Source organism: Echeneis naucrates, chromosome 19 (genome assembly GCF_900963305.1).
Source record: "Echeneis naucrates chromosome 19, fEcheNa1.1, whole genome shotgun sequence".
NCBI classification, from domain to species: Eukaryota; Metazoa; Chordata; class Actinopteri; order Carangiformes; family Echeneidae; genus Echeneis; species Echeneis naucrates.
In genome coordinates, this window is record NC_042529.1 from 1,801,561 (window position 1) to 1,817,917 (window position 16,357).

The 16,357-nt window shown below is 42.2% G+C and overlaps 2 protein-coding genes across 2 annotated transcripts; both read left to right on the forward strand.

Annotated features, from left to right (window-relative positions):
* Nucleotides 1-5,020: 5,020 nt before the first annotated feature.
* On the forward strand, nt 5,021-6,528 carry LOC115060421 (homeobox protein Hox-B3). The gene is made up of 2 exons (XM_029528353.1): nt 5,021-5,270; nt 5,990-6,528. The coding sequence occupies exons 1-2, from the start codon at nt 5,021-5,023 to the stop codon at nt 6,526-6,528; spliced, it is 789 nt and encodes a 262-aa protein (XP_029384213.1).
* Nucleotides 6,529-7,971: 1,443 nt separating this feature from the next.
* hoxb1b (homeobox B1b) lies at nt 7,972-9,111 on the forward strand. The gene is made up of 2 exons (XM_029527845.1): nt 7,972-8,524; nt 8,798-9,111. Exons 1-2 carry the CDS (start codon nt 7,972-7,974, stop codon nt 9,109-9,111), a joined length of 867 nt encoding a protein of 288 aa, XP_029383705.1.
* The last annotated feature ends 7,246 nt before the right edge of the window (nt 9,112-16,357 follow it).

Below are 16,357 nucleotides of genomic sequence, written 5' to 3' on the forward strand. Positions count from 1 at the left end.
ATGTCTGATCAGTAAAGGGTGGAGTGTGCGTTCAGGTTCACATGACAGACACACAAACAGCAGCTCATAATGTGCATTAAAGAGCATTTACAGGTTTATGAATTTCTCTGAGCCACACAACTGTAAAATATCTGTGCAAACATATGCAGCCTCAGAGGATGGAAGTGTTTTCCCCTTCTGCTTTGAACTAATGGCCTTTATTAATGATTAATAAAATCATTTGGTAATGCTTTATAGATCCATAAAAACTCATTCTGACTGGTTATACAATCTGACGGGATTATTTCTATGACCTACTGATGGAGTGCCTTTTATAAAACCCTTTATTAACGGCAGACCTGGGAGGTTAAACCTCCTTATTAATTACATTTTACCATATACATGCCAACTGCACACGTGTGATTAGAGCCATTTATTTCTAGAGGCTTATTAATATTAACAGCAGCAGGCTTGGTGGCTTATGAGAAAAGTGTGCAGTGTTTGGATCTGTGTGTAAAGGTCATATTAAAGCGCTGCTCTGACATGTGAGTACACTGCTGTGGATGTATGAGCTGATTAAATTAGGATTAAAGTGCAGGGATTACAGAGAAGCTGCCCGACCTGTCATCTTTGTGCACCCTGTAGATCCGAATTTGTGTAAAATTAAACCAGCCACAGATTCGTGTCCTGGGGAGCATGTAGGTGATGACGCTTCGCCCTGAAGGAGGCCAAGCTTTTTTTTGTTGTTTTTATTTTTCTATGTACGTTGGACTGTAGAAGAAAGTTTTGGTGGTTTGATGTTTTCTGGGTGAAAGTTGAATTTACAACATGTTTCCAGGACTTTGTCTGTGTATTTTTTTTATTTTTTTTTTGGGAGTTGAGGGGGGGGGGGTGAATATGACATCTGAGAAAGTTGCAGGACAGGCCCTGAATGTGAGCATTGTTCAGCTCCATCATTCATCACGGCTTCTTTTCACTGGAACTGACTGAAGTGGAGCGAGGAGGAGTTCGAGTTTGCAGGGAAATGTGAGGAGACGACCAGCAGTCCGTCCACAGCGGCCGGAGAATCTGTCCCGGAGAGAGGATGAGGGCGCAGAGGGAAAAAGTAAGTTTCCTCAAAGATTATATTTAATGTGCTGTGTCACATGAAGAGCAGAGGCGTTTAATTTCAGGGAACAACAGCGTGGTGGGCGGGAAACTGAAAGCTGACCCTACTTAATATTTATAAGCTGCAGATAAAGAGTTTGGAACAAAATAATGTTCTGTGTACAACTTTAATTATTCATGTTTAGAAATTATCAGCAATAATAATTTTATATTTACACAACAGTTTTTTTTTATTAATTATCTGCCCACATGAATTAAATTAGTGTGTGAAAACACTATTATAAATATTATAGGCCTGACTGTGTGGTTTCAAATAAATGTTTTAATTAATGTGGAAAATTTACTTTTCCTTTACAATTTTAACACTGTTTCAATTCTTTTTGTTTTTATTTTAATTGTGTAATTTTATTGAATTTGAGCTCGTATTTATGAATTTTGCTCTGCTTGTGTTGACTGTGGGAAAATGAAGTTGCTGGTTTTGTTGACTCAACCGTCTCCATATTGATTCAGAGCTATAAATCGGCTCCTTTGGACACGTGGTCCCTGCAGCTAATTGACAAGAAACGTTGCAGTGTGCTGCATTTGTCAGCAGGCCTGCAGACTGAATGGAGGGGTGAGGCTGAGGGTGAGGCTGGGGGGGGGGGGGGGGGGGGGGCAGGGGTGTGCATGTCCATCACAGATCAGACAGGCCGGGTGAGGAGGGGGGAGTTATGGGCTGTAGAAAGTGCAGGTCAGGGTTGTTGTTGGATCTGAAGGACAACTGTAACCATAAAGTTTAGTTAGGTTTTGTTTTTTTTTATAAATATATATATATATATATATATATATATATATATATATTATTTTTATTTATTTTTTTAAAGACTTTACTACTTCTGATTTTTGACGGTGACTTTACAGGCAGCATTCAGACTATCCATCAGATTCACAGTAGCTGTCAGGTTATATTGATACACCTGTGTATCGTCCAGGAACTTCTAAATGAATTTGACCCTCAAATGTTTCCATTTCTGATCCTTGATACTTTTACCTGACTACATTTCAGGCAAAAACTTTTCACAGTTTTACATTTATCTGATATATTTACAAGTTTCCAAAAATTAACGCAAAAGGATTAAGTCAACAATGTGTTGTTACAGATAAAGTTTACATTATATACATTTATAGATTCATAATTATAATCTTTCTACACCACTCAGTAATGCAGTTACTGGATAAACACTTACTTGCTTGTCTGTTTGACTTTGGATGTTTCCTGAGCTTTATGCTGCATTAAATGGTCTTCATCAACATGTGGAGATGGTTAGCTCATTTGTTGTTTGCTCAGTGACACCTACAGTGCTGGATACAGTTAAATTACAGCAGCAGTAGCACACTGAAAATACTGTTAAAAGTTAAAGTCATGTCTCATTATTAAGAATATAAAGTAAAAGTGTCATGTATGTATATCCTAAAGAAACAGTTTCATGAATGAGCAGCACTTCAGTGTTTCAGTTGGTTAACATGAAGCTAATTTGACCATTTTTTCAAACTGTTGAGTTTTATAAAAAAGAAAAATATTAACCTGTATGACAGCAGCATAAAATGGAACTAAAACTACATCATACTTGTAATTTAGAAGCTGATTAAACTCCACCACCGTCCAAATTGGAATTGAATGGAAGTCCAGTAAATTAATTATTTTTATGTCAAACTATTTTTTCCTGATAATAATGAAGCTTGAGGTTCAAGAGATTTGAATAGTGCAACAGTCCACTAAGGAAACTGTTATTAGAGGGCTTAATTTGGACAAAGTGTACCTAATAAACTGGAGACCAAATGTTTCTGCAGCCCAACAGAGAAAATGCATGTGACCAAACATTTTATCTCTAAATTTAAACTAAATATCAGCCATGAGTTTCCTCACAATTTAGGTGAAAATGTTAAAATAAGAGGCTGGTAGAATTTAATTTTCTTCTCATATTTGGGCCCTTTGGGATTTATTGGGATTACATGGCTCAGAGATCAAGGCTGCTTTAGTTAAATATTACCTTAATGAGCCGATCTAGGCGACGGAGCACAACGTGAAGATGAGAGATCAAAGCAGAGCCCATCGATCCAGACCAGGTCCAGATCCAGACCAGATCCCGGACGGGCCTCAGAACAGCCTCACCCCCTCAGATGGACGCAGGACGAGTCCATCTGATCACTCATCTAAATTAGAGGGGGAAAATTCCCATTACATAAATAAGACGTAATGCACTTGGTATGTGAGTGTGTTTTTAAAAAAAGGGAGCCCAGAGTAAATAGTGATCGCTCTCTGCTGCCTGAGTAATTCATGTCTTTATGCCCCCCCCTTCCACCCCCCAGCTGGCACAGCTCCTCCACTGGATGTTTGAATTTATTATTCCAGCTCTGGACAAGATCCCAGTCCGGTTCAAACACAACAGAGCAGCTCTGTGTTCCTGTGGCTGTGCAGCAGGGAGGTGGTAAAAATAGCAGCTTTTTGGGGTCGTGTCAGTTTAGTGGTTTGGGGGGAGGGCGGGGGGGGGCATCTTAAACCATTTTCCTTATCTGAATCCACTTAAAATAGAGAGCGAGAGGGGGGTCAGTGTCCACATATTCCAGCTCTGTTGAATCACCTTAATGCTTCTTCACCCCCCCTCAGTCTTTCTAGCGGGGGCTATTATCATATATGAAACTGAGCCTGCATGATCAGCACACACACACACACTGCAGAAATGCTATGCAAGGCGATGTAAACTGCAGGAACACTGTCCACTCTGCCTGCCCCCCCCCTCTCCTCCTCATCCTCCTCACCCCCCCAAAGCGGAGCCACATCCCCACCATCACCATCACCCAGCGCAGGAGAGCCGCTCCCTCTGCACGGATTATTCTCACTCTAATCTGCGGGATTTAATTTAATTTTTTATTATCATTACGAAGGTGAGAATTGCTGCTGCTGCTGCTGATGTTGTTGTTGTTGTTGTTGTTGTTGTGGTGCTGCTGCTGCTGGTTGTTGTGGTTGTTGCAGGCAGGGATGGAGGGCTGTCGGCAGAGCGGGAGGAAGGTGAGGCAGCCGGGATGTTGACTGGGTTATGTGTCTTTATGATTTACGAGGCTGACTCCAGCAGCGGTTCACCCAGAGTTCATAAAGCTGCATGCCTGCAGACTTCTCCTCCCTCCTTCAAAAAGCCTGTTTAATATCCGAGACAGAGAATTTCATTTAATTAAGATATCGCCCGAAAAGATGGGATTTTTCTTTCTTCCCCTTCTTTTTTGTTTCTTTTAATTCGCCTTTTGCTTCAGTCCGGGTCATAAAAACAGCTGCAGAGAACAATGGACTTCTGTATTATTTTGTATTTGATGGATGAGATTCTCACTAAGATGTGATATAACATTTCTTTCTCTTGGAAACGTTAACGTGTACTGGATGTAAAGGCCTGGTGAAATTAATAAAAAATAAGAAATGTACCTCTAGATTTAAAATTAATGCATTTTTTAGATGATTAATTATATTTGGGGTGTTAATTATTATTTTTGCTTGAGAGTTAATATTTGTATTTTAGAGAAATTATGTGATTTTTTTTTAAATATCAGCGGTTATATTTATTAAAACAGAGGAGAATGAATGTGTTCAATTAAATCTTTATCTGTTCTCTTATTATTTTAACATCTTGGATTTGGTGTTTTTCTTTTGGCCTCTTTCTGCCAAACTCCCCATTTTTGGTTGCCTCTTTGGGCAGGAGAGGTTTGCTATTCATGTCAACATACTATTGAGTTGATAAGATGGATCATGTGGTCTCCTCCCTGACTCTGTCTCCGTCTTTGCCCTCCCTCTCCCCGGATCCTCTCAGGCCGGAGGCGCGGGGGTCTCTGGAAACCTGCCATGTGACATTTGGCTGCCTGCGCTCCGTCAGAAGGTCAAAGGGGCCCCGGTGCTCACTTCATGGAAATGCAGAAAGGCAACGAAGCTCACAACATCCACTTCAGCCAGTCTGAGCGAGATGTCAGCGGGTTCGGACTCACTCTTCTTCATCACCATCCTCATCATCGTCACCGTGAAGCAGCCTCACATCAGCAAATGGCGCAAACGGAGCGGAGGCCCAAGCAGCAGAACTCCAAGTTCTCCATGAGCAGAAAGATTTTCCCCTGGATGAAAGAGTGCAGACAGTCAGATGAGAAACACAGCAGGAGGAGCTCAGGTCTGTATGAACAGGGCCTCTTCATCAGCTCACATCTTGGTCTGACGTCACAGAGTAAACAATAATATTTATTTGTGCGACACATTTCAAAAACCTATAAAAAAAAAAAAACACTAAATAAACCATTAAACGATAATTATGACAATGCAGATTAATTTAAAGCGATAAAACACGGATATTAATGTTTCTTTATAATGAACATTATGATTAACTATCTGTCCTGATAATTAGCAAATACAATTTAAATAACGCTGCAGAAAATGATGCATTTGTTTTATAATTTGTAAGGAGCATAATCTCTTATATATTTGGAAAGGGAAAATTTTTATAATTATAATATCCAGGAGTGGCTTTATTTTAGTGACACATTAACAGATTATGTATCCAGAGTTGGTCATCTTCTTTTCTTTATCACATCACAAGCTCTCACTTTCTCTCCATATATTTCCCTCTTTATTTCTCCTATGAGGATATTGGTTTTTATGCCTGTTGTTCAATTATTATTCAATAATTTAAGATGTATTAATTATTAACAGGCTCGCTGTCACCCGGTTGACAGTTTAATATTAAAAGAGGACAAAATAACGTGAAGAGGAGCGAAAAGAAAACGGGGCAGTCACTGAGAATAACTAAATGTTCTCGGAGGAAAAGAGAATTTTAAGATAAAATATTTTAAAGCTCTGCTGACCACACACTCTTTTCTCCGTTTGTCTGCACAGACACCACCGACCGTGAGCACAGCCCGGGCGCGACCCCGGCCTCCAAGAGGACGCGCACCGCGTACACGAGCGCGCAACTGGTGGAGCTGGAGAAGGAGTTCCACTTTAGCCGGTATCTGTGCAGGCCGCGGCGGGTGGAGATGGCCAGCCTGCTCAACCTCCAGGAGAGGCAGATCAAGATCTGGTTCCAGAACCGGAGGATGAAGCAGAAGAAGGACGAGAGGGTGCAGGGCCTCGGCGCCACCTCCCCCTCCTCACCCCCGTCCTCCCCCTCCACCCCGGACAGCCCCACTCTGTCGAGCCTGGGTTATGTCCATCTGGGCGGGGACTACCAGCCGGCCTCTCCTCCGCTCAAGTCCCAACAACATCCCTCACAGCCGGCCTACCCGGCAGAATACTCCAAGTATCCAGCTCCAGGCTTCACGCACGGCCCGCAGTTTGACGCGCACTACAACACAAACGTGGACGCCTCATATTTCTCTCAGAGCTGTGCTCCTCATGACAGAATCATGCAAGCTCCAAAACTGACTCATCTGTAGCTGACAGGATGTTGATTTAGTGACTCCCCATGAAAAAAAAAGCATTAATAATAATAATAATAATAATAATAATAATAATAATTTATGGACAAACTGTCCTGGTGCATGCATCTTTATCATTTAGTTATTTATCCAAATAGCCATCTAAATGTTTCTCTTAAGTCTCCATTCCTTTGTATTTCTACATATTTATTCTTCTTGAGCGGTTTCAGCCGTTGTTGTGTTGACTTTTACGCATGCGCCCTGTTTAATCATTCCCTCAAAGGCCTGTGTGCCTCAAAATTTTATTTGTCACTGTTGTTATTCGGGCAACATAAATAAAAATCAGCTTACTGGGACCTTCCCAGCAGCTTCTGCTGACTGAGCCCTCCTCTCACAGCCAGCAGCGCGTTTGGCCAAGGTGGCAAATCTTCGTTTTTTTTTTTTTTGTTAAAGCCTAATTAGCTCTTCAGGTCTAAAGCGTCACATTAACTCTTAATTACAGCACCCTTAAGGATCACTGTGGACTGGATAGGTTTGGGGAGATATTAGATGTTAGTATGAATGTCGTTAACTGAAGAAGCCAGCAGAAAAAAAGCGCGTCTTTGTTCCTTTATGGGTAAACTGGGCCACACAAGCTGTCCATCTTTAAAAAAAGAGCGCATGATGGATGACTAAACTCACTGCTCTGCCTTTTTCCCCTCCTCTCTTCCTTCTCATCAACACTGTCTGAATCACAGAAGTCTGTCTGCAGGACTCACTTTGTCCAAAGCCCCGAGAAATCATTTGCCAACTAGAAAACGCACATCCTGATCCTGACTTGGATTTGGCGCATTTTCGATATTTACTTAATAAAAAAAAAAAAAAAAAAAAAAGAAGTTATTATTAAGCGCACTGATCTACAACTGACAAATAATTCATATTAAGAATCTTAAGAACACCACCAAATGGGCCGTAAATAAAAAATATATATACTAAAACTAAGGAGTTATTTTTCATCTTTGGACGAAAGAATAATTTTACAAGTTTGTGGAGGTCAATGTTAGAATTACATTCGCAACATTATTGTTAGATACACAGAGTGATTATTTTTACTGTCATAAATTTGGCATTCTCTCCTCCTCTGAGGCTACAGCCTGGAAGCGCGTCCTGATGTTTGTGTTCTTATCAGATGGATGAGCGAGTTTGATTGAAGCATTTGTCATGTAAATGCGAGCCGTTTGATGGACGAGCCCGCAGACCTGAAGGAGTGCTGGAGGTCCGATGCCATTGGCGTTTAGAGGGTCACATGGTGTGTCAGGAAGGTGATATGAGGGTGGAAGGCAGTTTTACAGCTTTGACATACTACCTAGAAGGTTAGGGCAAAGGGAGCACCCATTAATGAGTGCTCAGTCTTGATCAGTTCTGAACAAACAACACACAAAAAAAAACAAAACAAAAAAACCAACCACCATCAGGTCCACGATGAACTCCTTCCTGGACTATCCAGTGTGCAACCGGGGGGCCAACATTTTCAGTGCCAAGGCCGGATACAACAACTTAAACCACGGATACATGTCGTCCAACTCCTGCGCAACAAGTGATAGTTACGCACCGGACGGGCGCTTAGTGGCTGCAAGTCCTGCTCCTCATCAGACTCCGAGCCTTCCTCTGCACCACCAGACCCACGTCAACCTGGACCTGCAGTTCTCAACGCCGGGGAACTCCATGTATGGGTCACACCTGGAATACGGACACCACCAGTACGGCCTCGCTTCCGAGCAGGACCGGAACTTCATTCATGCGCAAGTTTCGCCCATTGGGACAAACATGGCCCCCTACACCGGGGAGAGCTGTGGGCCTGGACCTGGAAACCAGTATCTGCACTTCGGCAGCGGAGACCAGAGACAGCAGGAATATCCAGACGGTGTTTACACAAGGTTACCGCCCCAGAGTAAAGAGAAGGATCTGGAGCATGTGGAGGAAGCTTCTAAAACCTTTGACTGGATGAAAGTGAAGAGGAATCCTCCTAAAACAGGTTAGTTCTTCTTTTGACTGCAGAATCAGAGACATGAAGTCCAGTTTAGAGTCCAATGGGACCTCTGTGCGTAAAAAGCGTAAAAAACAAAGTCCAACTTCAAGTGACCTTAAGTTTTTTTCTTTTAAATTTGAAAAACCATTTAGGAACTAACTTTTTGTAGCTCTTCTTGTTCATTCTGACATTTTCATTCTCACCCCTCCTCCATGCATTAGCTCCCTAAGTCCCGTGTTGTCTTTCCTCCATCATCCACTCATCCGTGTCTCTCCTCAGCGGTCCTGTCCGAGTTCGGGCTTCCAGGCCAGCACAACGTGATCCGGACCAACTTCACCACCAAGCAGCTGACCGAGCTGGAGAAGGAGTTCCACTTCAACAAATACCTGACGCGGGCCCGGCGGGTGGAGGTCGCCGCCAGTCTGGAGCTCAACGAGACGCAGGTGAAAATCTGGTTTCAGAACCGGAGGATGAAGCAGAAGAAACGGGAGAAACTGGGCTGCGCTGCGGTGAGCAACACCCCCGGACCCGTGGAGAAAGCGTCCGGCCCAGACACCCCTCCGAAGGCAAAGGGGAAGGAATCCGAGCCTTAGTGTGACTTTTTCAAAAAAAAAAAAAAATCTCCGACTGTGGTGGCCTGAGCAGTTTTCATTCCAGGAAAAAAAAACAAAAAAAACAAAAAAACAAAAAACCCCAAACTGTGAAATTTGGACTTGTGAGGTAGAAACAGGGTATGTGTTTATAGAGAACCGATTTCAGAAACTGAATACTGAAGTCTTTTCACCCATTCTGTATTTTGTAACTTTCCTATCATAAGGCCATGCTGTGTTTTCTGTTGGAGCACTGAACTACTCAGTGTTGTTGTTTGCACTATTTATTTACAGGGTATTTTCCAACTATTGTTGAAATGATTTAGTGTAATAAAGTTTATAAAATGGATTTAAAAAAAGTTGTATTTGTGTATGTTATAAAAAGGTGGGGAAATGCTGATACAGAACTTGCTCTCTATTCTTAAATGTACAGGTTCAAAATAAATTGTTCCAAAGCTGCAAACTGCATTACAAACTTTTATTTTGTATATATTTGCTTCCATTAATAGTCTCACCAGAATCTCCTTGCATAATGTGACAAGAGGAATCTTTCACAACACATGGGGTGGTTCCCACTGACCTTTTCACCTCCAAATACCTCCAGGGGCTCTAAACATGACAACAAACTCCAGGGAGCCAGGTCTCACCCTTGATTTGTTACCCAAATTCTGCTTGGATACAGCTGACACGGGCTGTCACTGAAGTCCATTTGTATTTTCACGTGATAAGTTAAATACTAAAAAAAAAAAAAAAACCCAACCCAAACAAACAAAATAAAATTGGAGTAGTGATGATAATTTTAACACCCCCGTGTTCATTCTGCCTTCACCTTTAGCTAAACGTTTGCCAGAACCTGACCACCTTGTTTCATCTGATGCGAAAAGGGGCAGCAGTTTCAATATTTGCACTGGGTGTTAGGTTTGCACGCACACACACACACACACACACACAGATTCTGCCCCAGCAGCACTGGCCTGTTGGTGCCCTTCTTCCTAACACTGAGGTTCACACAGAGTTCAGGCACAAATGAATGCAGAGTCAATCTGTCAAGACACCAGAGTGACTCAGAGGACTCAACTCCAGACCCCTCACACGTAATTTTTTTTGGTTGCAGGTATTGCTTTAATATTCAGACTAATCCAGTTAGAACCCATTTGGCCAGTGTTGTATGTGGTGCAAACTTTAAACTATTTTAGGCCTCTGAAAAACATGTTTCAAGGAAATGGAAAATCAGCAATCATTTGAAATATATCTGCATGAGTATGCAGTTCTCTCAACTATATTAAAAATTAATACACTTCCATGAATAGAAGTTACAGTTGAAATACCATACGGCCCATTACTGTAAATTAGAAAAGGGCTAAGAGGTTCGCTGCCGTGCATTTCTCTACAAGCCAAAAAGCTTTCCCCCCTTTCGGATGAGTCACAAGGCCAAGGACTGGGGAGGCGACAACCGTTATGGCCAATAGTGACAAATTCAACACCACAAAAAGGGGACAGTGGAAAAAACAAGCATAGGAGTTCATTTCAGAGGTGCGATTCCTGCCATCTCTGTAGGTAATACCTCAGTGCTCCCAGTGGGCTCTCCATCTGGAGGTGTCAGAGTCTGCGCTGCAGCCAACACCAGAGACAGATGTTCAGCTGGGGGAGAGGCGGAGGATGTTTTTCACCTTCGGGGATCAGCGGAGCCCTCGCTGCCTTCTGCTGGAAAATCTGGGGCGAGGAGAGGACGAGAGAGGAAAATGGTTAATGAACACAAAAGGGGACATGAGGGAAGATCCTACACAGCCTCAAAAATAATCCCAGAGCCTGCAGCATCAACACCTGACTGCACAATCATGAAGACGATTAATATGCACGGCCGCCACCGGCCAATTTCTCCTCAGATAGCCTCAACATCTTTACCCAGCCTGTCCCCCCCCCACCCCCTCTGCACTTTGAGGTCAACCCAGTGCTGTTTGTACCCCATGCTGTTTGCAGTTGTTGCAGGCTCTTTTACAAGTCTATTGCAAGGCTCACTTCCTTGGTTTTCTACCAGTTCCTCTGTTGCATGTCACTCCGCAGGGTCCCGCGGCTTCAAAGGAAAACTAGATACAGTATTCATGGGATAACGGGGGGTTGGTCATCTAAGAGACACCACAGGAGTCATTTTTATTGGCAGATATCAAACACAGGCACAGTATTTAGGTTAACACCACTTATCTGTCCCTCGACAGGACGCAGAAATAAACTGAGCTGTGAAGGAACATCTGCTAATGAAGGAAATTAAATATGAAATGCAAAATATCAGGCTGAATCCAAAGAACGAAATTAAACCCTGGACTTATTCCCATCACTGTTTCTGGTGCATTGTTACAGTCCACTAACCTTCATTAAAGGCTAAGACAGGCGTACAATGTCTGTCCAAAGAAATACTATACTGCAAACTAAGAACAGAAATCGGAGCTGCGACGATCAGACAATTAATACAATCAATCAATAATTAATGAGTCATTTTAAAAATAAAGTAAATTAGTTACTTAAATATAAATATTTTAAGGAATTTGGGCTCTTGGTTGGACAAAACCAGCTATTTGAGGACATTACCTTGGGATGTGGTAAGTTATTTATAGGCAATATTCTACACATACAACATCCATTATGTGTGTGTATTATCGGTACTAAAGCCCTCTCTGGTGAACGCACTGATGCCCCCTCACTTACATCAAAAGGTCGACTTGAGTTTTTTGTTATTCAGATCAAAGTTGTAATGTCTAATGAAGCAGATTTGTGATTTTTGCTTTTGAATTAAATAATTAAAACAGACTGTTTTGCTTCATTTCGATTCTTAAAGATAAAAATTATACGCATTATTTACCACATTTGAGGCTTTTTTAAGTGACAAATAGTGTGAGATTTCAAAATATAAGAAATCAAACACGACTGTGTGATTTTTACCAACATTCATCCACAAGTTCATAATTAGTCAACTTAGGCCTACACATAGTCATAAGCAAGATGAAACTCCAGAGAATATCTGAAGCCAATATGAAACCTCGTCAGTCAAATGAACTCGGTGTCTTTGTGCTGCCCCACAAAGACTTGACTTCCTGAGCTGTAATAGAGGGAATTTTGTAATAAAAATAAGGCATATTCGGAAGATATCCATGTGATTTGTCTAAATTTGACTGCAGTAGCTTTGGTTAAACATTAAAATATGTTTTTTTACCCCTTCAAACACACAACAGGGGCTGTTGATGTCCTCCCCCATCACTTAGAGTGACTGGAAGTTCATTATGAACGGCTCTCTGAACAGCCCCAACATGAAGAGGACGAGTGATTACGGTGGCCAAAAACTGATTCATTGCACTCATGGGCACCTGAATATTGTTTTTAGGACAGACTTGAGAAATAGTAAATCTAGTCTATAATTTAATTCCCACAATTTGTCCAGCATTATTGTTCAGCGAAGCCTTGATAAGAAATGCTGCCTAGTTATGAATGGCACACTCGCTTCTTCCTTTGTTACGGCACGGAGGCTCTTTTCTCTGTTTAGCCCTGCCTTAGAGATTCTTGACAACCATCCCCCATCTGAGTCAGGCTCGACTGGATCTGAAGCAGCCGCAGACCTGGAGCCCCAGCCTCCTGGGTCCCCCCCGTGCAACTGCATCCTTTCTCCACTCCATCAGCATAGTAACTGAGAGAGACAAGTGACTTGGCCAGGGTTAACGTCTTAATACTCCCTGGGATTGCCTCCAGGATCCAAATGGCTACCCCTAATAGTTTTCCTCCTCCATGTGCCTGTCAGACCGCCATGACTATATGCCGTAAAAAAAACAAGACCAGCTGAGAGGCAGAGTAACGAAGCAACACAATGAAATAATGAGGGGTGGTGAGGAAGACTGGCACGCCCATGGAAGGTTTAGTGCAAAGATGCCAGTCTGAAGCAGAGCTCGCTGCCTGGATGTGGGCCTGCCGGCATACTTTGCATGGGGAGCCTGCACACTTGAAATTAACCAAGCTCCCTCCTTTGGAGCCCAGAAGGGGGGAAAACCAGAACTCAATCAGTGTCACGTCACATGGTTCAAAGCGGCCAATTCGATGCTGCCAGGAGGTTGAGAAATGCAAGGTGACAGTTCATTTTACCAGTGACAGTGTGTCGGTCTCGCTTGCTGGTTCCCCAGTCAATTCCCAGCGAGCAGTGAAGGTTGAGTGTTGGTGGAGACAGACAGCACCCCCCCCCCCCGCCCAGCATCCTCCTCACCACCACCGCTTTCTCATCGACCCCGCTCTGCTTTGTATTCCAATTAACCGGACAGAGAGAGAGAGAGGCAGCAGTGTGCAGGATCACAAGCTCGAGCTCAGACACATTCTTCTGGCGTCCTTCTAGTCTCTCGATCCCACCACCATCCACTGTGATGCACTTCCTTTTTCCTTTCCCCTCTCTCCTCGCCTTTTGACAAGGGCCAGTTGTTCCAGGGGAATAATTCATAGATTCTTCTTTAACTACTGCCCCTAGGGACAATGTCTTGGTAATGAAAAATAGGTCCCTCTCATACATTCATATATCACGTGTAATAGAGGCATGCAATCACTCAGTCGAGTCGACACGCTGCTAGCTGTAACTGCTATCCTTAACAGACACCTCAAATAATGCTGAATTAATATTTTGAAATGGCTCATATATCCTAACATAATACAATTTGAATGATTTTCTATTCAATGCTCTCAGGGCTAACATTGATTTGAGTACAAGCTGAGGTAACCCCCCCCTGCCCCCCCTCCAAAGTGAGTCAATGTAAGCCTGAGTGAAGGTTGTAGATTTAGCGCAACACATTTGCTCTTCTGTCTTTTGTGTCCTCAATCCATCATTGCTTTTTTACCTCACCGCCGCCAAAGACCCCCTACACTGAAGCGTGTTTGAGCAAACGGGTGGGTTTGGAATACAATGATTCTGAGGAAATCCGAAAAGCAAACTACCTCTGCTTTATTTCCTTGAGTGGCAGAAACATTTACAAATAGACCCTTAAAAAAAAAAAAAAAAAAAAAAAAAAAATCAGGTTAACACCTGTTTTTAGTATTAAATCAAGAGTTTAAATTTGCTGCCACATGTTTAAATTTGAGCATCAACCTGAGATTCTTGCTATTGTGAAAGGTGACAGCTATTATTACAGGGTGATTTAGAACAAAAGGTTCATAAACAGCATGATCAGTATGATCTCGACCTTTTGGAAATGATGAATTAATTGTTGCACCTTAACATTTCCTTCTCTAAAAAACAAAGGTAAAGACAAATAGAGCCTGAAAGACAGGAAGACATGGTTAACTATTTGTCTTTCTAGACTGTGAGAGCCCTTGCCTATCTTGAGAATGCAATGTGATGTGTGTGTGTGTTTGCAGGACAGGATACACACACTAAAACACACACCCCTCATGCCCCGAGGATCCTCCTGACTCCCTCTCCTGGCTCTATCAGATCAGAGAGACCCGCTGTCCCTCCCCACACCGCAATGCAAATGAAAAGGAATGTGCTGATAAAAGGCCAGATCCTAGAGATGAGAGGGCAGAAGGAGGACAGAGGCAGCGAATGCTAAAGGGGGGGGGGAGCCTCTTGGGGAGATGAGAGGTGGCAGAGGAGTCAGTGTTGGTAGTAGTGGGAGATCATAGCCTTGCTCCCCCTCAGCAGCGTTTGATACAGGGCTTTTGTCGCTCTTTCAGCACTGCATTGTTGGGTGGTGTAATCCCCGTCGGATTACAAAGGGCTTCCCTTTTCATATGGGGCTGGCCCAGCAGGCAGGTGGCTGCAGCTCTGTGGAGCTGTCAAGGGGAGGGAACCTCTTTTCCACGGGAGGGGACCCCAGTTCCTCTTACCTTCACAGGGGCTTTTAGCTGGGAGGCCAGTCAGGCGCAGGTCAACATGGGGACAGTTCTGACATGAGATTCAACTCGCCCTGACCCCGTGGCTTCCTGTAGAGAGGTGACAGAGAAGGAGACCATCATGATACAATCACTGACATTAAATATGGAAAATTATTCAAATCTGATTATGAAAGAGAAAACTATTGCCTTTACTCTAATTTACTCCCTATTTAAGAAAAGCCTGCTTCATCAAATAGCAAAAGTGCAACAATTAAGAATCAAGAGAAAATTAATTACAAAACATTTTGATAAACTGGCTTTTTTTAAAATAAAAATACCAAAGATTAAATTTTCCGAGTTTCTAAAATATGAGATTTTTCTGCTAATGTCAACCTCACATTTTAATAAATAAAACACTTTATTTTGTACTAAATGAGGTATCATCGCTGTTTTATTGCCAGGACAATCAATCAATGTTTAGGTTTTAACCTTAATTAACAAAATTTACCTTAAAAATAAAAACACTCACATCAGTCTGTGAAAGGCTTTTCATGTTGGGTGTCTATATGAGGTTGCCTTATTGCTGAATTATGTAATGAGTTTGAATATACATTGCATATTTTAGCCTAGCAGTCGGATATACATAAAGTCTCCATAGACCTGATTGATATCCAGTCTATTCTGTTGATGTGAGCAGTGTGTGATTGAGCTTTGGTTACTTAATGGCCTTCCTTGTAGTCTTTCAGTAATACAGGATCAATAATACGATAGAGAAGCACAACACTATTTCTGCTAGTGTTACTACATCTACCACTGCCTCTGCTACACATGTCAATTGGGTCTGAAGAAGCCTGGCCCAGCCCGCTGATGTTCATCGTCTACTGGTAATATAAACCGCTCATCCATGCCCTGTCAGATGTAGTGAGGGACCGATTCAGTGATGCTGCATTCATCTGTTGTCAGAAATATCCTAATTACTTTTTCAGCTTCAATCAAAGACCCATTAACTTTGGGTGTGTACAGGAATTTAAAAAGCAAAAGGGAGAATTTTTGATATGTACTGTAACTAAATGTGCTATTTCAAGCACAGGCAATGTTTAATAATGTGAAAATCTATTTATTGTTGGATGACCTTGCAGATACAGTAATTGCATCACAACATAAAACAGCTGAATGTCCCTGGATTTCAACAATAAAATTATTTCAAACATCAGTTAAATGGACAATTAATTAATTAATGCCACATTATAGAATGATGAGTGCTTGAAGGCAGTGTGTGTGCAAACCGCTTAGGAAAATTTACAAAAAATAAAATAAATAAAACTAAATAATTAAATATTCCTTTGCTGTGAAACTATTGCTAGTAGGCCAATTTCACATTTTACAACCTCATTAAGACAGCGAAATTGTG